The sequence below is a fragment of the Bos mutus genome, chromosome 5 (assembly GCF_027580195.1).
Source record: "Bos mutus isolate GX-2022 chromosome 5, NWIPB_WYAK_1.1, whole genome shotgun sequence".
In the NCBI taxonomy this organism is placed as follows: domain Eukaryota; kingdom Metazoa; phylum Chordata; class Mammalia; order Artiodactyla; family Bovidae; genus Bos; species Bos mutus.
The window spans coordinates 94,582,442-94,600,720 of record NC_091621.1 but is presented as its reverse complement, the minus strand read 5'-3'; the positions used below and the strand labels follow the sequence as shown (position 1 = coordinate 94,600,720).

The 18,279-nt window shown below is 36.0% G+C and overlaps 1 protein-coding gene across 2 annotated transcripts in view; it reads left to right on the top strand.

The window, feature by feature from the left end:
• Positions 1-1,249: 1,249 nt before the first annotated feature.
• ERGIC2 (ERGIC and golgi 2) overlaps positions 1,250-18,279 on the top strand; it is a 43,738-nt gene continuing 26,708 nt past the window's right edge. Inside the window, exons 1-5 of one of the 2 annotated variants that reach the window (XM_070371264.1) lie at positions 1,250-1,368; positions 11,256-11,398; positions 13,101-13,155; positions 15,021-15,067; positions 16,607-16,677. In XM_070371264.1, the coding sequence (XP_070227365.1) occupies positions 11,293-11,398; positions 13,101-13,155; positions 15,021-15,067; positions 16,607-16,677 (279 nt within the window). In that variant the 5' untranslated portion in view covers positions 1,250-1,368; positions 11,256-11,292. Of the gene's footprint in view, positions 1,369-11,255; positions 11,399-13,046; positions 13,156-15,020; positions 15,068-16,606; positions 16,678-18,279 lie in introns of both variants that reach the window. The other variant, XM_005894563.2, reaches the window with a different exon arrangement.

Below are 18,279 nucleotides of genomic sequence, written 5' to 3'. Positions count from 1 at the left end.
TCTGCAAAATCTGGTAACACGTGGGCTTGCTCTTGAACCCGTTCTTTTCAAAGTCCCCTCTGTTGCTTCTTATGATAGCAAGTGTTAGAAAAAGCTGAATGAAGCATTAATTTTCTTTCTCAATAAATAGTTGAGTACTTAGAAATGTACTGGTGATATAAGATTGACGGAGACAGATGTGCTTTTTTAAATTTAATTTTTAATTGGAGGATAATTACAATATTGTGATGGCTTCTGTCACACATCAACATGAATCAGCCATGGGTATACATATATCCCAAATCTCCCTCTCACCTTCCTCCCAGTCCCACCCCCTAGGATGTCACAGAGCACCAGCTTTGTGTTCCCTGTGTCATACAGTAAATTCCCATTTTACATGTGGTAATACACCTGTTTCAATGCCACTCTCTCAAATCATCCAACCCTCTTTCTCCCCTACTGTGTACCAAAAGTCTGTTCTCTATGTCTGCATCTCCATTGCTGCCCTATAGATAGGTACATCAGAATCTTTGTAGATCAGATGTACTTTCTTATGGAGCCTACTAATTGTTGGCCAAAAAGTTCGTTTGCATTTACCCATAAGATATTACGGAAAGATCCGAACGAACTTTTTGGCCAACCCATAGACAAGAAAAACATTTAATAAATGTTACCTGGTCTTAAAAGCAAAGTTTAAACGTTCTTGACGGAAGAAAATAAAGAGGTAAAGAGAGACTGCACAAAACGTCATGAGAGTTTTGGAGGAGTGATACATATAGGGCTGTAAATGTTAATTCCTGCGTGAGATTCGTTCTGTGGTCTCTAACTTTTTGTATGCGTGCCTATGCGGGTGTGTATTCCCTTTTCCCTCGCTCAGTGGAGTCCTACTCTTTGCGACCCTATGGACTACATAGCCTGCCAGGCTGGTCTATCCGTGGAATTTTCCAGCCAAGAATACTGGAGTGGGTTGCCACTTTCTACTCCCGGAGATCTTCACTACTTAGGGATTAAACCCATGTCTCTTGCGTCTTCTGCATTGGCAGGCAGATTCTTTACCAGTCGCGCTAGTTGGGAAGCCCTAGGTTTCCAAATTGGTAGATTACAAATCCCTCCCTGGAGAAGTTACTTCCGTATCAGCCAAATGCGTATAACTGAAATAAATGTAAATCTCTTCTGTTTAGCCACACCCTTTTAATTTGAACCACGCCTCTTGATTCACAGAGCACGGCGTCAGCAAAGGGAATATCGCGAGAGCTCTTTCACCAACTCCGTGTTGACGTTTTCAACGGTGGTAGTGGCTTCTGTTCTCGCGATATTTCCGGGTAAATGGGAGCCCGGGCGACCCGGGCTTCTGTGAAACATGGCGGTCGGCTGGGACCGTAACACAAGGTAAGATACTGAAACCCTGCCGGGTGCTGTTCCCTCGCTTGCTCCAGGGCTGTTCAGGGCATGAATGTGGTTAAAGTAGTGAGAGCCAGTTATAGGATTGGCTCCCGGTCTTAATTCCTCTCTTCTGGAGAACGGGCCGGACCTGGGAGCCACTCTACCTATCTTCCCGGGGGCGTTACTGGCAGGACCCTGGGCAGCGCTGCGCCGGGAATCTCCTCGTTCTCCGGTCCAGTGTTTCTGCGCTGTCTTACAACTTGAAGGAGTTTAGGTACTTCCCCGTAGCTTCTGACCCTGGCCCATTGCTGCTTATAGCGCCCCGTGCCCCGGTGGCTCCTCCCGTCCGCAGGCGAGGAGGGTCCCACGTTGTAAAGACCTGCCTGATGGTGTCCGGACTTCCCGGGTGTCTGGCTTCCATCTCCGTTCAGACAGATATCAAATTCTTCGCAGCAAGTTGCTCCCTGTCTGAGAAAGACCTAGATCTTCTTAGCCTCTCCTCAGGAGGTTCGCGCACCGCTTAGGAAAATGAGAAAGGGGTTAGGATAGGACGAGATGCTATAGGAGAGAGAGGTTCGAGTGTCAATACTTTTCAGAAATCCTCGAGAGTTAAGAAACCCTCGTTAGGTAACAGTCGACTCGTGGTAGAGAATACCCTTGGGTATTGGTAATATATAGAATTAGTAGGTAATTGTTTGAGAAAAGGCGTTCTTGTAACTTTTATATTTAGGATTTAATGCCCTCAGGACAACGCAAAGTTACATAATATCTGTTAAAATGTTGCAAGACGGGCCTTCAGAAGCAGTCAAAGATACAGTTAAAAATGGGATTTACTTGTTCGCAATTGTATTTAAATATTTCACTGTACTCTAGTATACAGCCATTATAAAGAAATGAATCAGGTTTGTTCACGAAAGAGTCTAGTAGGTATGTTTGTTTACTTAATTTGTTTATTCGTATCTCCACATTGTTGCAATTATTCCAGGTCTCTTAGAGGAAAAACATGAAAAAAAGAAATTTCAGGCTGTCTTTAGGGGGAGAAGAGGGAGTGAATTTCTTTCTTTGTGATGGTAGAATTCAGTCACAGCTGATTGTTATAATTCAGGGTACAAATCATAAAAATATTCCAAGCTTTAAAGTCTCAGAGGAAATTAGTACTGACTTGGAATAATAACAGCAAAAAAAAAAAAAAAAAAAATGATAAATTTCCTAAAGGGTTAGTGATTTAATTGGAAGAAATGGTGAAACTTATTTTTAATAGAAGTTACTTTTTAGGCTGCAACAAAGTAGCAGCCTGGTACAAATCCTTTTCAACAGTTTTTCAATATTTATTATGATTTTGCCTCTTAATGTCCTGATGGATAAATTAACCTTTTTTTGCTTTAGTTTCCTTATTTGCAAAATGGAGGTAATAATACCAGACTCAGAAGGTGGGTGGTGATGCTCAAAGTGTTAGCTCTTGTTAATTTTTAATTTTTGTTTTCTATTTTCTATAACTACTCACAAAATGTTGCTTTTGTACTTAGCCAAAATATAGAAAGAAGAAGATGCTTTTTAAAGTAATTTATTTGATTCCAAAGTTGATTATACTTTTCAGTCTATATGGTTAATTTGTGCTTAAGCTCCATCTTCCAACTGCTTGCTTTCTTAAGCTGTTATCCTCTCTTTAATTACTAAGTTACAGATTTCTTCTTTCTACTACTTCATGCAGTCTTAATACAGTCTAGGTCAATGACCTAGTGCCTTGGTAACCCATTCTCCTTGCTTTTGGGGAGCTTCATTCTATTGTCAATATATTTCATTTGTCACTGACCTCTTCTTCACACTTTCCTTACTTTCTTAATTCAATTTTGTGTGCTTTTATTGAGTAGTTACTAGAGTCAAACCTTGCTTCATCTTGTTATTAGGTGCATCCAACTTGTGTTGCCAGCACTCTATGTCTCTCAACTTTTATTCTATTAATTTACATAATCCTCAGTCTATTCATGGTATTATCAACTAATTCAGATACTCTTTCCACCTTCCTAAAGACTTTAACAAATCTCAGCTATCTTATAAGTCTTTGCATTTCTTTTGAAAATTAGACACAGACATTTGTCAAATGACTCATTTTTATCTTGATTAAAAACTGTGAGGTAAACCATTATGTCTCCATCCCTCCTTTTAAAATAAAATTATAATAGAGAATTGTGAGAACTTGAGGATCTTTTCAAATTTGTCACATAGCTAGTAAGTGCCTAGAAGAACCCCAAGTATTTCCAATCATAGAACTCACATTTATGCCATCTTATTTGCTTCCAAGTAAACATTTTTTAAAAATGTCACTTGGAAGGTTGTTAGATTTGCTTGAATTATGTTAGTGTAAATAATTGTAATTATTTAACATTTTACTCTATTGTAAAAAGTTTTAAAGTAAAAAGAATGAGTCCTTTTTTGATATCTAGTGCTGTAAAGTGAAACTAAGTTATCTTTCATAAATTTTTTCTTTTGTATTCTAATGCAGTATTATTAAGTGGCTTAAATTTACAGATAAGTCATAGTTTTGTTTTTCATTTTTGAAGTTCAGTGGCAGCCTGAATAGTATTTATTCCACCTCTTTCCTCATTCTTATTAATGACGTGTTAATTTCACAGGGCTGACTTAGCAAATTACCATCTGCCTGGTTTTAAAAAATAGAAATTTGTTTTCTTTCAATTCTGGAGGCCACCAGACTGAAATAAAGGTGTCAGCAGGGCCATACTGCCTCTGACAGCTCTAGGAAAGAAACCTTCCTTGCCTGTTCTAACATTTGGGCAATCCTTGGCTCCTTGGCTTGTAGATTCATCACTCTAATCTCTACCTGTCTTCACATGGCATAGTCCCCAGTGTGTCTGTGTATCCTCACATGGCTTGTCATAAAGGCACTGATCATGGATGTCCGACTCTTTGCTACCCCATATACTATATACAGTCCATGGAATTCTCCAGGTCAGAATACTGGAGTGGGTAGTCTTTCCCTTCTCCAAGGGATCTTCCCAACCCAGGGATTGAACCCAGGTCTCCCATATTGCTGGTGGATTCTTTATCAGCTGAGCCACAAGGGAAACCCTCATTGGATTTGGGGCCACCTTAATATGGTATGATCTCATCTTAATTAGTTGTATTTTTGAAAACCCAGCTATTTTCAAATAAGACCCATTCACAGATACCAGGGATTAGGACTTGGATGTATCCTTTTGGGAGGCATAGTTCACCTCACAACAATGCATATGTATTAACCAATTAAATATTTTTCATATTGTCAAATATATGTTAAAAATAGAAGTTAGCTCATAAAGTGTGAGTAGCAGGAGTAAATTGTGTCTCCACAATTCCCACCTTTCTTCTTTTCTTCCTTTTTGTTTATAGAAATAATTAAATGTAATGGAGCCATGGAAGTGTCATGAATTCTGTATTTTAATTTTGGCAAAGCATCTGATAGTCTCATTGTATTCACATGGATGCAGATGATGAAATACTGGCTGTGTGGTATTACTTAGATTGAGTGTTGATAATATGTGCCTGTGTTCCAGCATGAAAGTTGGTTTCATATTTCTTATGCAGTTTTTCAAAGCATTGTTTGAGTCTCAGTTGTTATCAATGACTTAGTAGAGCTTACGTGTTTTATTTTTTAGTATACACAGCAGTATAGGAGAGAAATTGAAGATATGGTACTGGAGATTGTCAAATTATGAAAACCACTGGGCAAAGGAATCTAGCATAATGGCTCCTAAATTTTGTTAACCAGTACACAAAGTATGTAGAAATCAGGGAAAGGGGCTGGGCTTAAGGGCTAATGTAGAATTGAAGTTTTTAATTTTATTAAAGAAAGACATCCAAAAACAAAACAAAAAACTTTCTGTCTGCTTTACCGTTTCACCAAAGAAAGGATATTTGGCACATTAAAAAAAAAAAAAAAAAAGGAAAATAATTTCAGAATAAAACACAGATTTTTTTTTAATAGAATAAATTTAACTTTAAAAATTCTTATATTATTATTGTTTTTTTCATTTAGTAGGTACAGATTAGAAACTTTTGTGACAAAATGGCAGTCCTGTGGCTCTGGAAATCACTGATCTAGGGTCTTTCTAAATGTGTTTTTGAAAATGGCTAACTGAGCTGGATGGAGAAGCAAATTCAATGGGAATGGGAGCAGTGGAACTGCATGACGGGGAGGAATCCAAGGGATTGAGAACACAGGGAAAGTGAAGAGTAGGTTTTTCCCTAGTCAAGAAATTAAAGAACTGCAAGGATAATTGTTTCTGCTCAGAGAAGAAAAGTAGTGTTTTGGGTATTAGCAGCAGAGCAATTTTAAATTTGAGCTTCCCAGGTAGCTCAAATGGTAAAGAATCTGCCTGCAATGTGGGAGACCTGGGTTTGATCCCTGGGTTGGGAAGATCCCCTACAGAAGGGCATGACAACTCCTCCAGTAGTCTTGCCTGGAGAATCGCATGGACAGAGGAGTCTGGTGGGCTACAGTCCATGAGTTTGCAAAGAGTTGGAGAAGACTCTTGAGAGTCCCTTGGACTGCAAGGAGATCAGCCCTGGGATTTCTTTGGAAGGAATGATGCTAAAGCTGAAACTCCAGTACTTTGGCCACCTCATGCAAAGAGTTGACTCATTGGAAAAGACTCTGATGCTGGGAGGGATTAGGGGCAGGAGGAGAAGGGGACAACAGAGGATGAGATGGCTGGATGGCATCACTGACTCGATGGATGTGAGTCTGAGTGAACTCCGGGAGTTGGTGATGGACAGGGAGGCCTGGCATGCTGCGATTCATGGGGTTGCAAAGAGTCAGACACGACTGAGCGATTGATTTGATCTGATCTGATCTGGACACGACTGAGCAGCTAACACACACACAATTTTAAAAGTTCAGAGGAGCCAAATGTGACCTTGTTCGTGTGTGGCTTTGTATAGAATTAAGATGGAAGTGATTGGAGAATAAATGTTATGCTTACATGATAAAAGAGTTATCACTGTGAGTGAGTGCCTGAGTGTCATAAGATGGCAATGGGATGGGGAAGGAGAGAAGTATAGACCTGGGTTCGATCCCGGGGTTGGGAAGATCCTTTGGAGGAGGGCATGGCAACCCACTCCAGTATTCTTACTTGGAGAATCCCATGGACAGAGGAGCCTGGCGGGCTACAGTCCATGGGGTCTCAAAGAGTCGGATACATAATATGAAAGTTAGGTATAATTCTGTATAGTATGTGTGTTTATTATTATTAGAAGATAGACTTAAAAAGGGAAGAGATGGTCAAGAAATCATGTTGAAACCTGCTCTTTTTTTACCTGAGAGTCTCATAAAAGAAGTAGGATTCAAAGAGAAATGCCACTAGGAGAATGTCAAGTTTCATAAATAGCAGGTAGAAGGCTTGCTTTTAGAAAAACTAGAAGTTTTCAGATGACTTGTTCATATCAAAATAGTGGCTCTATAGAGCAGACTGGCAATTTTTGAGGTGGAACGAATTTCTCGGGTGTAGATTAGTGCTGAGGTAATAAGAATGAAATAAGAGCAGCAGAGTGGCGGGTGCTCAAGTGTAGAATAGAGCTGTCTTGAGGGGAAGGTGAGACCCTCGCCAGTTCACCAGGTACATGGCCTGTTGTTGTCAGCTTTTCTGTTCTAGGTTTGGGGAGAGCCAATGAGAGTGCCCTCTATGCGTTCTCTGGGTCAGGCTGTGGAATTGTAGAAACTAAAAATGGGAGAGGGAGATAGCCAGTGAGTACACTAGTTAAATGATTAAGGGAGGAGTACTGGATAGGCTGTAGGAATTATTAGAGTGTTGGGAAAACCAACTACTTGCTTGCCATATCTTTATACTTAGATTCAATTTATAAGAAAGCATTTGTAAGGCTTATTAAAATACATAGAATGTTTAGAAAAGAAAATTCACAGTTTTATTTTTTTGCTCAACAATGCTGTAGCTACTAGGAGCCAACCACTGTTAAAGGTGCTGGGGATATACTATAGTGAATGAAATAAGAAAAATTTCTACTTGTAGATCTTATGTTTTTACATATTTATCTAAGTATGGATGTTTTGATTGGAAAGCTGTGCTGTCATGAATGTTAATGGGGAATTTCCCACCTTTCTTCTTTTCTTCCTTCCATAAATATTTACCAAGTAACCTCATGTGCATTGGAGATACGAAGGCTAAGTTACCCATGGTCCCTGCCTTAAAATTACTATGGAGCAATCAAGCAGGTAGAAATAGTGTGATAAAACTACAGTGTTCTAGGAGCAAATGCTGTAACTCATGTTCGAGCTCATTGAAGGTTTTTCCTCCTTGAGAGAGATGTTTAGACTGAGACATGAAGAAAGTTAGCCAAATGTAGAGGTGGGGTAGGAGGGGGAGGATATTTCTAGTAGACAGAATAGTGTGTTTAAGGAATAGAAAGTGATTTTGTAAGTTGGGTCTGTGTTTTCAGAGCTTTGTAAAACATGTTGGGATAGATAGATTTCAAACTCCTTAAATGTAATGAGAACCTATATAAATGTTTTAAAATGAAACTTATATGATAAGTTTTATGTATTATATTAAAAATATTATTGACTGTCATATAGAGAGTGAATCGAAGGTTTGAAGATTGTTTGAAGCAATGAAGAAATAGATTATGGCAGCTGAGACTAGGATCCTAGTAAGGAATTTCTCTGGGCCTGGAAAAGTTAGAATTGTGAGAAATTTAAGAAGAGTTTAAGGATGAAATCCATGTTTCTAGCTTGTGCATTTGGATGCATGTGTCATCATTAATTTAGGGACACAGAAGGAGAAACAGGTTTGGTAGGGTGAAGTGTTTATTTTTAGGCATGTTTACTCTAAGTTGTCTTTCCAATGCGCCAATGAAAATATAATAGAAGGCAGAAAGATATTCATGTCTGCAGAAAGATTTGGATTGGTAGTAAAGTTTTGAGAGAAATCAACGTGTTGATGAAAATGGAAGGGATGGGAGACCACTTGGGGAAAGTGTGGAGGTTGAGAGAAGGGCCTAGTGCAGAATCTGAGAGGAAGAAGAATCTGCAAAATAAGCCAAATCAGGAATGTAGTATTACCTCAGCCAAGGTATGAGACTGTTTCAAGAGGAAAAGAAGTGAAGAACAAGTGAGAAAATGTATTCTCTCAGAAGCAAAACTGAATTAAGGCCAAAATTGTCCGTTGGATTTGGTACTAAGGAAATTGTTGATGACCTTGTTGAGAGCAAATTTAGTTGAGAACTGAGGAATTAGTCTCAGGATATGAATGGAGACAACTCATTCCTTTAAGTGTCATATCTTTTTGCCTTTTCATACTGTTCACGGGGTTTTCAAGGCAAGAACACTGAAGTGGTAGCCAGAGATCTGTACAGTAGTTGAGTTGGATTTGAGCTTGCCTTGAGAGTTTTGTTTTAAAGTTAAGTGGCTTGAACCTATTTATTATTTAACTCCTGTAGGAGAGAATGAGTAGAAATTTGAAAGATGGAAGAAGGATCAGTCTTGGTGCTATTACTGCTAAGTGGATATAGAAAATAAATTTGATTACTGAGTTGAACAAACATGAGGAGCCATGGCTTATGCTTAATAAACACTCAGAAGCTGAATTTACATCTATCGTGGGAATCAAACTCTGCCTTCTCTTTTGTCTACATGTTATTTTTTTCCTTAGGAAAACCATCTATATGAAAACCAAATTATAATCTGAAGGCCACTTTTAAACATGGAATCAGTAGGGGGAGTTAGTTGGATGTTTATAATAGCAAATGAAATCAGCCCTGTAATGCACTCAGCTTCCCTTTAGGGCCGTGGTTCTGCATGGGCTGATTACGTAGTGCCCCTGGTTAGGGCCTGCTCTCTTTTGGGCAGTGTTTGTGATTCCTGTCAGTGTTTACCTCTCTGGTCTCCTTTTTCTCCATGAATACTCTTTCTATGGTCTGTTCTTTCTGTATTAATACTATTTAGATTTTAGATAAGTCTTTCTGCTTTCTTCTAGACACTGCTTTTCTTTTAGTGACTTCTACAACCAATAGAATTTGACTTATTCTGTTAGGTGTTAATTTTTTCAATACAGCTTTGATTTTGGTAATGCTTGTAGTATCACCTATCATGTTAATATAAATCAGCCATATAAAATTATATAAATATTTGTGATTTCAGTTATGGCTAGCATATTTTAGATATAGTTGGCATACTGATCAAAAGGAGAATAGCAAGCAGTCAATTTTTAAATAATATTTTTACTATCAGAGCAGATCACATCAGTCGCTCAGTCGTGTCCGACTCTTTGCAACCCCATGAATCGCAGCACGCCAGGCCTCCCTGTCCATCACCACCTCCCGGAGTTCACTCAGACTCACGTCCATCGAATCAGTGATGCCATCCAGCCATCTCATCCTCTGTCGTCCCCTTCTCCTCCTGCCCCCAATCCCTCCCAGCATCAGAGTCTTTTCCAATGAGTCAACTCTTCGCATGAGGTGGCCAAAGTACTGAAGTTTCAGCTTTAGCATCAGTCCTTCCAAAGAAATCTCAGGGCTGATCTCCTTCAGAATGGACTGGTTGGATCTCCTTGCAGTCCAAGGGACTCTCAAGAGTCTTCTCCAACACCACAGTTCAAAAGCATCAATTCTTTGGCGCTCAGCCTTCTTCACAGTCCAACTCCCACATCCATACATGACCACAGGAAAAACCATAGCCTTGACTAGACAAACCTTTGTTGGCAAAGTAATGTCTCTGCTTTTGAATATGCTATCTAGGTTGGTCATAACCTTCCTTCCAAGGAGTAAGCATCTTTTAATTTCACCATCTGCAGTTGTTTTGGAGCCCAAAAAACTAAAGTCTGCCACTGTTTACACTGTTTCCCCATCTATTTCCCATGAAGTGATGGGACCAGATGCCATGATCTTCGTTTTCTGAATGTTGAGCTTTAAGCCAACTTTTTCACTCTCCACTTTCACTTTCATCAAGAGGCTTTTGAGTTCCTCTTCACTTTCTGCCATAAGGGTGGTGTCATCTGCATATCTGAGGTTATTGATATTTCTCCCGGCAATCTTGATTCCAGCTTGTGTTTCTTCCAGTCCAGCGTTTCTCATGATGTACTCTGCATATAAGTTGAATAAACAGGGTAATAATATACAGGCTTGACGTACTCCTTTTCCTAGATAATTTGTAAAGTTCAAAATTTTGTAGAGAGAACAAAATTCTCCCATGATCTACTTAAAACATTTTGTGTATAGGCTTTCAGTTTTTTTCCCAAATATCTTTTTCCCTGCCTCTAATAAAACTGGAATATGGCCTTCTAGTCTTTTCTTAACATGTTACGAGTATTTTTGTACATTATTGTATTTTCTTTTATAAGATTTTCAGTGCTTACCTAGATTCAGAACTTTTAATTCACTGAATTTGTATATTGGATATGAGAATTTTGTGAAATATCCTCATAATGAAATTTTTGTGCACAACACATATATTTTCCTTAGGATACATTCCTAAAAGAGGAATTTACTTGGTGAAAAGAGGAGTGGTGAATATTTGTGTTGTTGTTAGCAATATATGAGCATGTCTATTTTACTTCATTGTCATCCTTTAATGGAAATGTGTTATTTTTGTATGTTTTGTTAATTTAAAATAACCATTTTAATTTGTATATTCCAATATTACAAATATGATTGAGTAACTTTTCACATTATTTGGCTGTTACATGTGTTAGTGTGTGTAAATTGCCTTTCATTAGTACTTTTTTCAGGGTGGGAGTGGAGAAAGAATAGTGTTAAGCATTTTTTTTTTCCCTTGAGGAGGAATTAGACTGTTAAGTTGTTCCAAGGACATTTGTGAGTTATCTAAAAATAAAATCAGCCGTTTAATCTTTCTGAAGGATGCATTTATTCATTTTTTTATTTCTTAGCATGACTATATGAAAGAAGAAGAAGGTTTTCCTGAAGATGAGGCGACTGAATCGGAGGAAAACCTTAAGTTTGGTGAAGGAGCTGGATGCCTTTCCAAAGGTTCCTGAGAGCTATGTGGAGACTTCAGCCAGTGGGGGTACAGGTGAGTATCAGTTCAAATCAGAACTCCTTCAGGAAGTTCATCTTCTGAGTTAGCATGCTAGTGAGGGTTGGGGGTGAAGGCATGTCCACTAGAGGGGAGTGTATGCGTACATATGGCTGATTCACGTCATTGTACAGCAGACTCTAACACATTGGAAAACAGTTATACACCAATGAAAAAAAGAAGAAAAAAGGTTAAAAAAAACCTTTTTTTTTCAAAAAAAAGAACTTACAGAAATGTCGCTATGAGGAAGAACTCATCAGTGAATTTTAAAGTAACTTTAAACTCATCGAAGTAAATTTATAGCTGGTCTGTCCTCATGTCACAGTATTTGCCTTAAATTTATTTATCTATGCTTTTTGTCATCCAACCCATCCAACCCAGCCTATGCATTTAGCACTGTTTATTAAAGCATAACTGAAGAAATTAATTCAGTTATACTGCTTTGGTGCTCTTGAATTATTATTAAGATTTTTATATGTAGATAGACTTGAAGTTATTTAATGATGTTGAAACTGCCTTAGTCTGTTTTGGTTAAGAGTAAGTCACTTTAGATATCATAATAAAAGTCTTAAATTTCACATTACTGAAGAAAGGTATCATAGGATAGTAAGTTAAGAGCTTTTGGAATCAGACTGTCTGGATTTAAATGCCACCTCTGCCCCTTCCTAACTACTTGATCTTCAGGAAGTTCCTCAACCTGTCTATGCTTTAGTTTCTTCTTACACAAAATGGGGATGTTATCAGTGTTTACCTGGTAGAGTTGCAGTAGCAATTAAATAAGTTAATATTCATAAAATACTCATAGCAGTGCCTGGTACAGAGAGAATTTGTTAAATAAATTAATAATGAAATATATCAGAAAAATATGCCACTATAACAGTATTTACTATAACTTTTTTCTATGTGAAGAACTGATAAAACAATATTTCTCATAAGATTCACATTTCATTTGGTAAAATCTATAGTACGTCGGTTGCTATTTCTAATCTCCTGTGATTAACTTTTGTTAATGAATATAGTACAACTGTTCATTTTAAGTGTTTTTTGTCAAAGTAGATGATAGTTCTTTTTCTTTTAATTAGATCTTTTAAAATGAAGTGAAATATTTGTGATATTTCCAAGTAGATAGAGTTTTATCTATCTACTTTGGTGAGTACAGAGGGAGATTTTATTTGACTTTCTGGCACAGATTGTGAACTCTCAAGATCTAAGAAATTAGGCTGTTTTTTTGTTATTTTAATTGGACTACAGAATGGATACCGTTTTTAATTACGAGGGGACTACTTTCAAATTTGTGTTGTGAAACTTATGCTTACTTTCATCATTTATCATGTCTGTGACACTGCTATTTGTAAAAAGGTAAAAGTTTTGTGTCTTTGTGTAATTTTGACAGATCCATTTAGTGAGAAATGTCCTTAATACTGAAGAAATAACATGCTTTCTCAATAATGCAAATGTTTGTGTTCGTTAAATCTTCATTTTTAAGTTGTTTTAGAAAAAAATTTATAATATTTTAAGAAAAATGGTTTCCAGTATTCATTCATATGGCAATCACATTAGGGTATTCTTTGCTAATTTTAATCCCAGTGTCCTGCTGTTCACCTTTTAAAAATTATTTTAATTCTTTCTTTTTTGTTGGTCTCAGTTTCTCTAATAGCATTTACCACTATGGCTTTATTAACTATAATGGAATTTTCAGTATATCAAGATACATGGATGAAGTATGAATATGAAGTAGACAAGGATTTTTCTAGGTAAGTGTTTTTAGTTTTTGAAATGCCTTTAGATTTAAATTGTTCTGAAAATAACATGTTTTAAGTTTTATACATAGTTTATTTTAATTCTGAAGAAATAGTCCTGAAAAATTCTCATTATGCATTAGGTAAAATATTTTAGAATCATTTGAATACTGGTTAAATTTTAAAAGAGAGGTTCTCTGATTGTTTATACATTTGTTTAAAAAGGTTAGGAGAACAGAATGTATTTTTCCTTAAAAGTTGAAAAGATGGAAATTGTTTGATGTTTTGAGACTGTTTACTCTTTAGATTGTGAAATATCTTACTGATCTGTGTGAGCTGGAAAACAAATTATGGTAACATTGTTTATACTTAAAGCTTGATTGTTGTAAATTATGTATAAACTATATTTTAAGGTAAACATCAGTTTTAAACCTTTGAAAATAATAGTATCTTAATTAGGAAATAAAACATGCTTTATTCATATCATTTGGATTTTTTAATTGATTGAAGATAACAGGTTTATAACATATAGGTTGCATTAGATAGCAGGAAACATTTACATATTAATTTCAGTCCCAGATCTGCCAGTTACTTTGTTTGTGACTTTCGAGAACTGACTAAATCTATATCTGCATGTGCTCCAGTTTCTTTTCTGTAAAATGGGGATAATATTTATACTACTTTGCTCTTCAGATCAATGAGAATTCAATCAGCCAACATTTGTAATAGGTCCTGTGCAACCCTGGGCAAGTCATATAGCTGGCTTCTTTTGGGCCTTAGTTTCGTGATCTGTAATGTCAATATTATTCTTAATGCCATTAGTTTTTAAGGAGTTTGTTGTTTTTCTTATTTATTTATTAATTTTTTTAGCCCCAATGAAACACTTTTTATTCTTTACAAATGAAGTCATGTAGTTCACCTCAAGTGTAGTGGGGATGTCCAGAAGCCTGTCCACTTGGCTTCATTTTCCGGTTCCTATAAAATCTCGTGAGCCTAAACTCCGTGGTTATTTGAGTACAGTTTGAACTTTAGACAACTTTAAGACTACATGAAATTCTAAAAATCCATACTCTATGTTGAAACCAGATGAAAATTATTAGGGTGAAAAAAAGTTTTGATAGGAAGCACAGGACAGACAGGACTGATACTGATTGTACTCATTCTGTTATTCTTGGTGCTTAAGTCTTTTTGAAAATTTGATTTGAACTGATCATTTGAAAATAAGGCATTGATTTTTAAAAGGCCATGCAAAACTTTTTAAGAATCAGATTTCTTTTTTTCTAGTAATTTTGGTACATTTATTTTGAGTCACACAGACCTGATTTCCAGTATGCTACATCAGTGGTTATCTGGTCTTAAGCTAGGCATTTATTTATACTTCTGTAAACACCATTGCTTATCTGTAGAACTGAAGCTGTCCATTTTATAGGTCCATGATAAAGAATAAAGATTGTGGTATTTGTAGCATATCAGGCATAATGCTGTATGTATGGTATTTATTTGATAAGGGAAGAAAGACTTTGAATTCCTACCTTTTGATTTTGAAAGTTTTGCATTCTTTAGTCACATAGTCTATAAAAGATTTATGTAAACAGAGGTTAATACTTTTTTCTGAGTTGCTTAGAGTTCTTAGTTGTAAACTTGTCATTAAATTAAAGGATACTGTGTTAAAAACTTGTAAGTCAGAATGGCTTTTGGAATAATTACAAAATAGAATTTTTACTTTTGAAGAGCCTTTGTTTTGGCCATATGAAATGCTGTACAAGTTGTAATTGACATATTCTGTATGAAGTCCAAGTTTTTCATAGATCAGTTGATTTTTATTGCTCATGTTTTGCTGATCAATTATTAGATTATAATGTTTCCTTTTCATTTTTTAGCAAATTGAGGATCAATATAGATATTACTGTTGCCATGAAGTGTCAGTGTAAGTACATCTTTAACTTGATGAATGCATATATAAATTATGGTTAAATAATTGCTGCTGTTGCTAAGTTGCTTCAGTCATGTCCGACTCTGTGCAACCCCATAGATGGCAGCCCACCAGGCTCCCCCATCCCTGGGATTCTCCAGCCAAGAATACTGGAGTGGGTTGCCGTTTCCTTCTCCAATGCATGAAAGTGAAAAATGAAAGTGAAGTCGCTCAGTCGTGTCTGACTCTTAGCAACCCCATGGACTGCAGCCTACCAGGCTCCTCCATCCATGGGATTTTCCAGGCAAGAGTACTGGAGTGGGTTGCCATTGCCTCCTCTAAATAATTGCTAATAAAAAGTAAAAAATACTGGCTGTTTTAACTTTATTTTCCTTTTATGATATTGTAAAATACTGTTGTAGTGTTATTTAAGAATGCAAATAAGAATGTTTTTCTCCACAGCTTGTATTTTTTAAATTTCTTCTCCATGAAGGGATTTAACTTTTACATTAGTATGATTAAACTGAAAGAAAATTGAAGGTAATTTTGATAAATCAAAGTTCTAGTTTAGGTATGTCCTGTTTGGAGGTATTTCTTTTTGGTGTACCAGTTTTTACACCCACCTTCTGCAAACATTGTCTATCACTGTTTCAATTTACAACCCTTTACTTTTGCACACAGATTCAAATCTTTTAAGTTAATGGTGGTGGTACCGTTTTCTGTTTTCTTCACTGGCTTCACTTAATTATACTGGTAGAAGTGAAAAAATGTTTTTATTCCAGATAGATACTGTTTGAATCAGTATTGCTCTCAGAAATGAGGATGCTTTTTCATCTTAAATTGTATGGTAAAATACTGCTTGAAAAGTAGAGACCAAGAATTCAGTAATTCAGAGAGAACTTTTTAAAGTTGTGAACTCATTATATCCAATGTGAATCTCATTATATCCAAATTAATTTCTAAAAGATTTCATCTAAATCTGTTTCCCTTTTCCATTTATATTTTTTTTATGTTAGTGGTTTTAAGATAAATATTTTGTATCTAAACTATTGAGTTAGTGTTAATATTGAATTATCATATTTTGCTTTATTATAGATGTTTGAATACCATTAAAATTTTACCCTTTTCAAAATAAATTTTCCCTATTTGTTGACTATTTAAATGTCATCAGTAGCTTTGCCTTAAGATTTTTTTAATCTCTAAAAATAATTCTTGTCATTAATATTTTGTCAGGCAGCCATTTAATACTGTGATTAGTTTATTGCCAGTTTTTGCAAAGCTCTTCAGTTCAGTTAAGTTTATACTATTTTTACTGTGAGATTGCAAGTCATCTTTCTTACTGAGTAAAAAGTAGAAAAAGCATTATTAATTTTTGGAGTTATTTCCACCAAAACTATATAATACTACTGTTTTAACTTGAATAAATAAGTAGTATAGGAAAGTGATCCCACATACTTGAGAGTTTTCTATTATTCATCTTAATTTGTTAGTGTACATCACATAAAGTTTGGTTCTGAGCATAAAATATAAAACTTCTAATTTTTTTTTATGCAGATGTTGGAGCAGATGTATTGGATTTAGCAGAAACAATGGTTGCATCTGCAGATGGTCTAGTTTATGAACCAGTAAGTTTGATTCACATATCGTTTTCAGTTGTATGCTTTGAGGAATTTTCCCCTTGAAAACAGTTTTGATATTTGCTTTTAGTTTTGTCTGAGCTAGTTTTTAAAAAATACATTTTCTTAATACAGAAGTCACGTATGACAATGTAAATCAGCTATACTTCAATAAAAAATAAAACAAGGAAATAAAAGTGATACATATCATTTGTAAACATTTAGGGGAAGAAAAAAGTTATATTTGATACTAAAGCCTTGAGATAACTATTGTTAGCATTCTGGATATGCCTCTATAACAATAACCTTGTACTTGTTTTATATTTTTTGTTAATTCTTCCTAACAGTTTGCTTTTGCTTATCTCTCTTATACAGTTGCTAGAGTGATGACATTCCTTTTTTTCCGATGATTTAGAAATTCTGTGTCCTATTTGTATTCTTCTTTTACCAAATTTAAGCCCTTAAAAATGTCTGAGCTATATTTCTCGTGTAATGAAGAATGAAGCAGTACCTAGGAGGAGAATTTTATATGCAACACCGCCATTTCCCAGACGCAGTGAAATACTGACATTGTCTTATCGTTTTCATCGCACAAGTTGTGTGTAATAAAATTAATTTATCAGAAGACACCAGCACATTACAGGGGCAGGTAATAAACAGGTCCTGATCAGAACTAGACCTAAAGAAGCTTTAGAGAAGGACATACAGAAATCCCAGCTAGTTTGCCTGCGGGCTGCTCTGTTGGCTTTGTGGTACTTACGTTTACTTATGCATTCTTGAGTTGTTTGTTTACCATTGACAGTTGTGAACTCTCTAGAAACAAAATCGGAAAGTGAAGACTAAAGGTGATGGAGGATTAGAAGTAACTGAATGTGTGGAGGAGAAAAAGGAAGCCCTTAGGTTAGTTTTGATTACCAAGTTATTTTTAGTTTATAACAACAAAATGTATTTATGTCTTTTCATACACACTTTTTAAATAAAATTTTGTAAAGAAAAAGTAACTTTTGTTAGTGCCACTCTGAATCTCTCTACTTCCTAACTCCTCTACTCCACTCAAAAAATTGGTATCACAGTAATTTTTAATGAGGTTAGTTACCTTACAAAGTCAGGTACCATGTTACTGCATACTGTTATCTGGAAGTTTAGATGGTGATTATTGTCAGGCACGTTCACATTTGCATTACATTTCATACTATTTTAGGAATAGTTCTTCAACTTTCACTGAGTTTTACTGCTTTTATTTTTAGTCTTCTTTGTTTCTTTATTTTTATCATTTTTTAAGGGACTTTTTGTGACTTATTTATCACAGAAAGAATATTGGGATGGACATGTACACTCTGCTATATTTAAAATAGATAAACAACAAGATCCTACCCTATAATACAGGGAGCTCTACTCAACATTATGTGGCAGCCTGGTTGGGAGGGAGTTTGGGGGAGAATGGATACATGTATATGTATGGCTGAGTCAGTTTGCTGTCCACCTGAAACTGTCAGAACATTGTTAATCGGCTATAGTCCAGTATAAAATAATTTTCTTAAAAAGAATATGTGGATTATGTTTTGTGACAGACTGCCATTCTGTCATTCCGTTCTTCATACATGTTGGCTT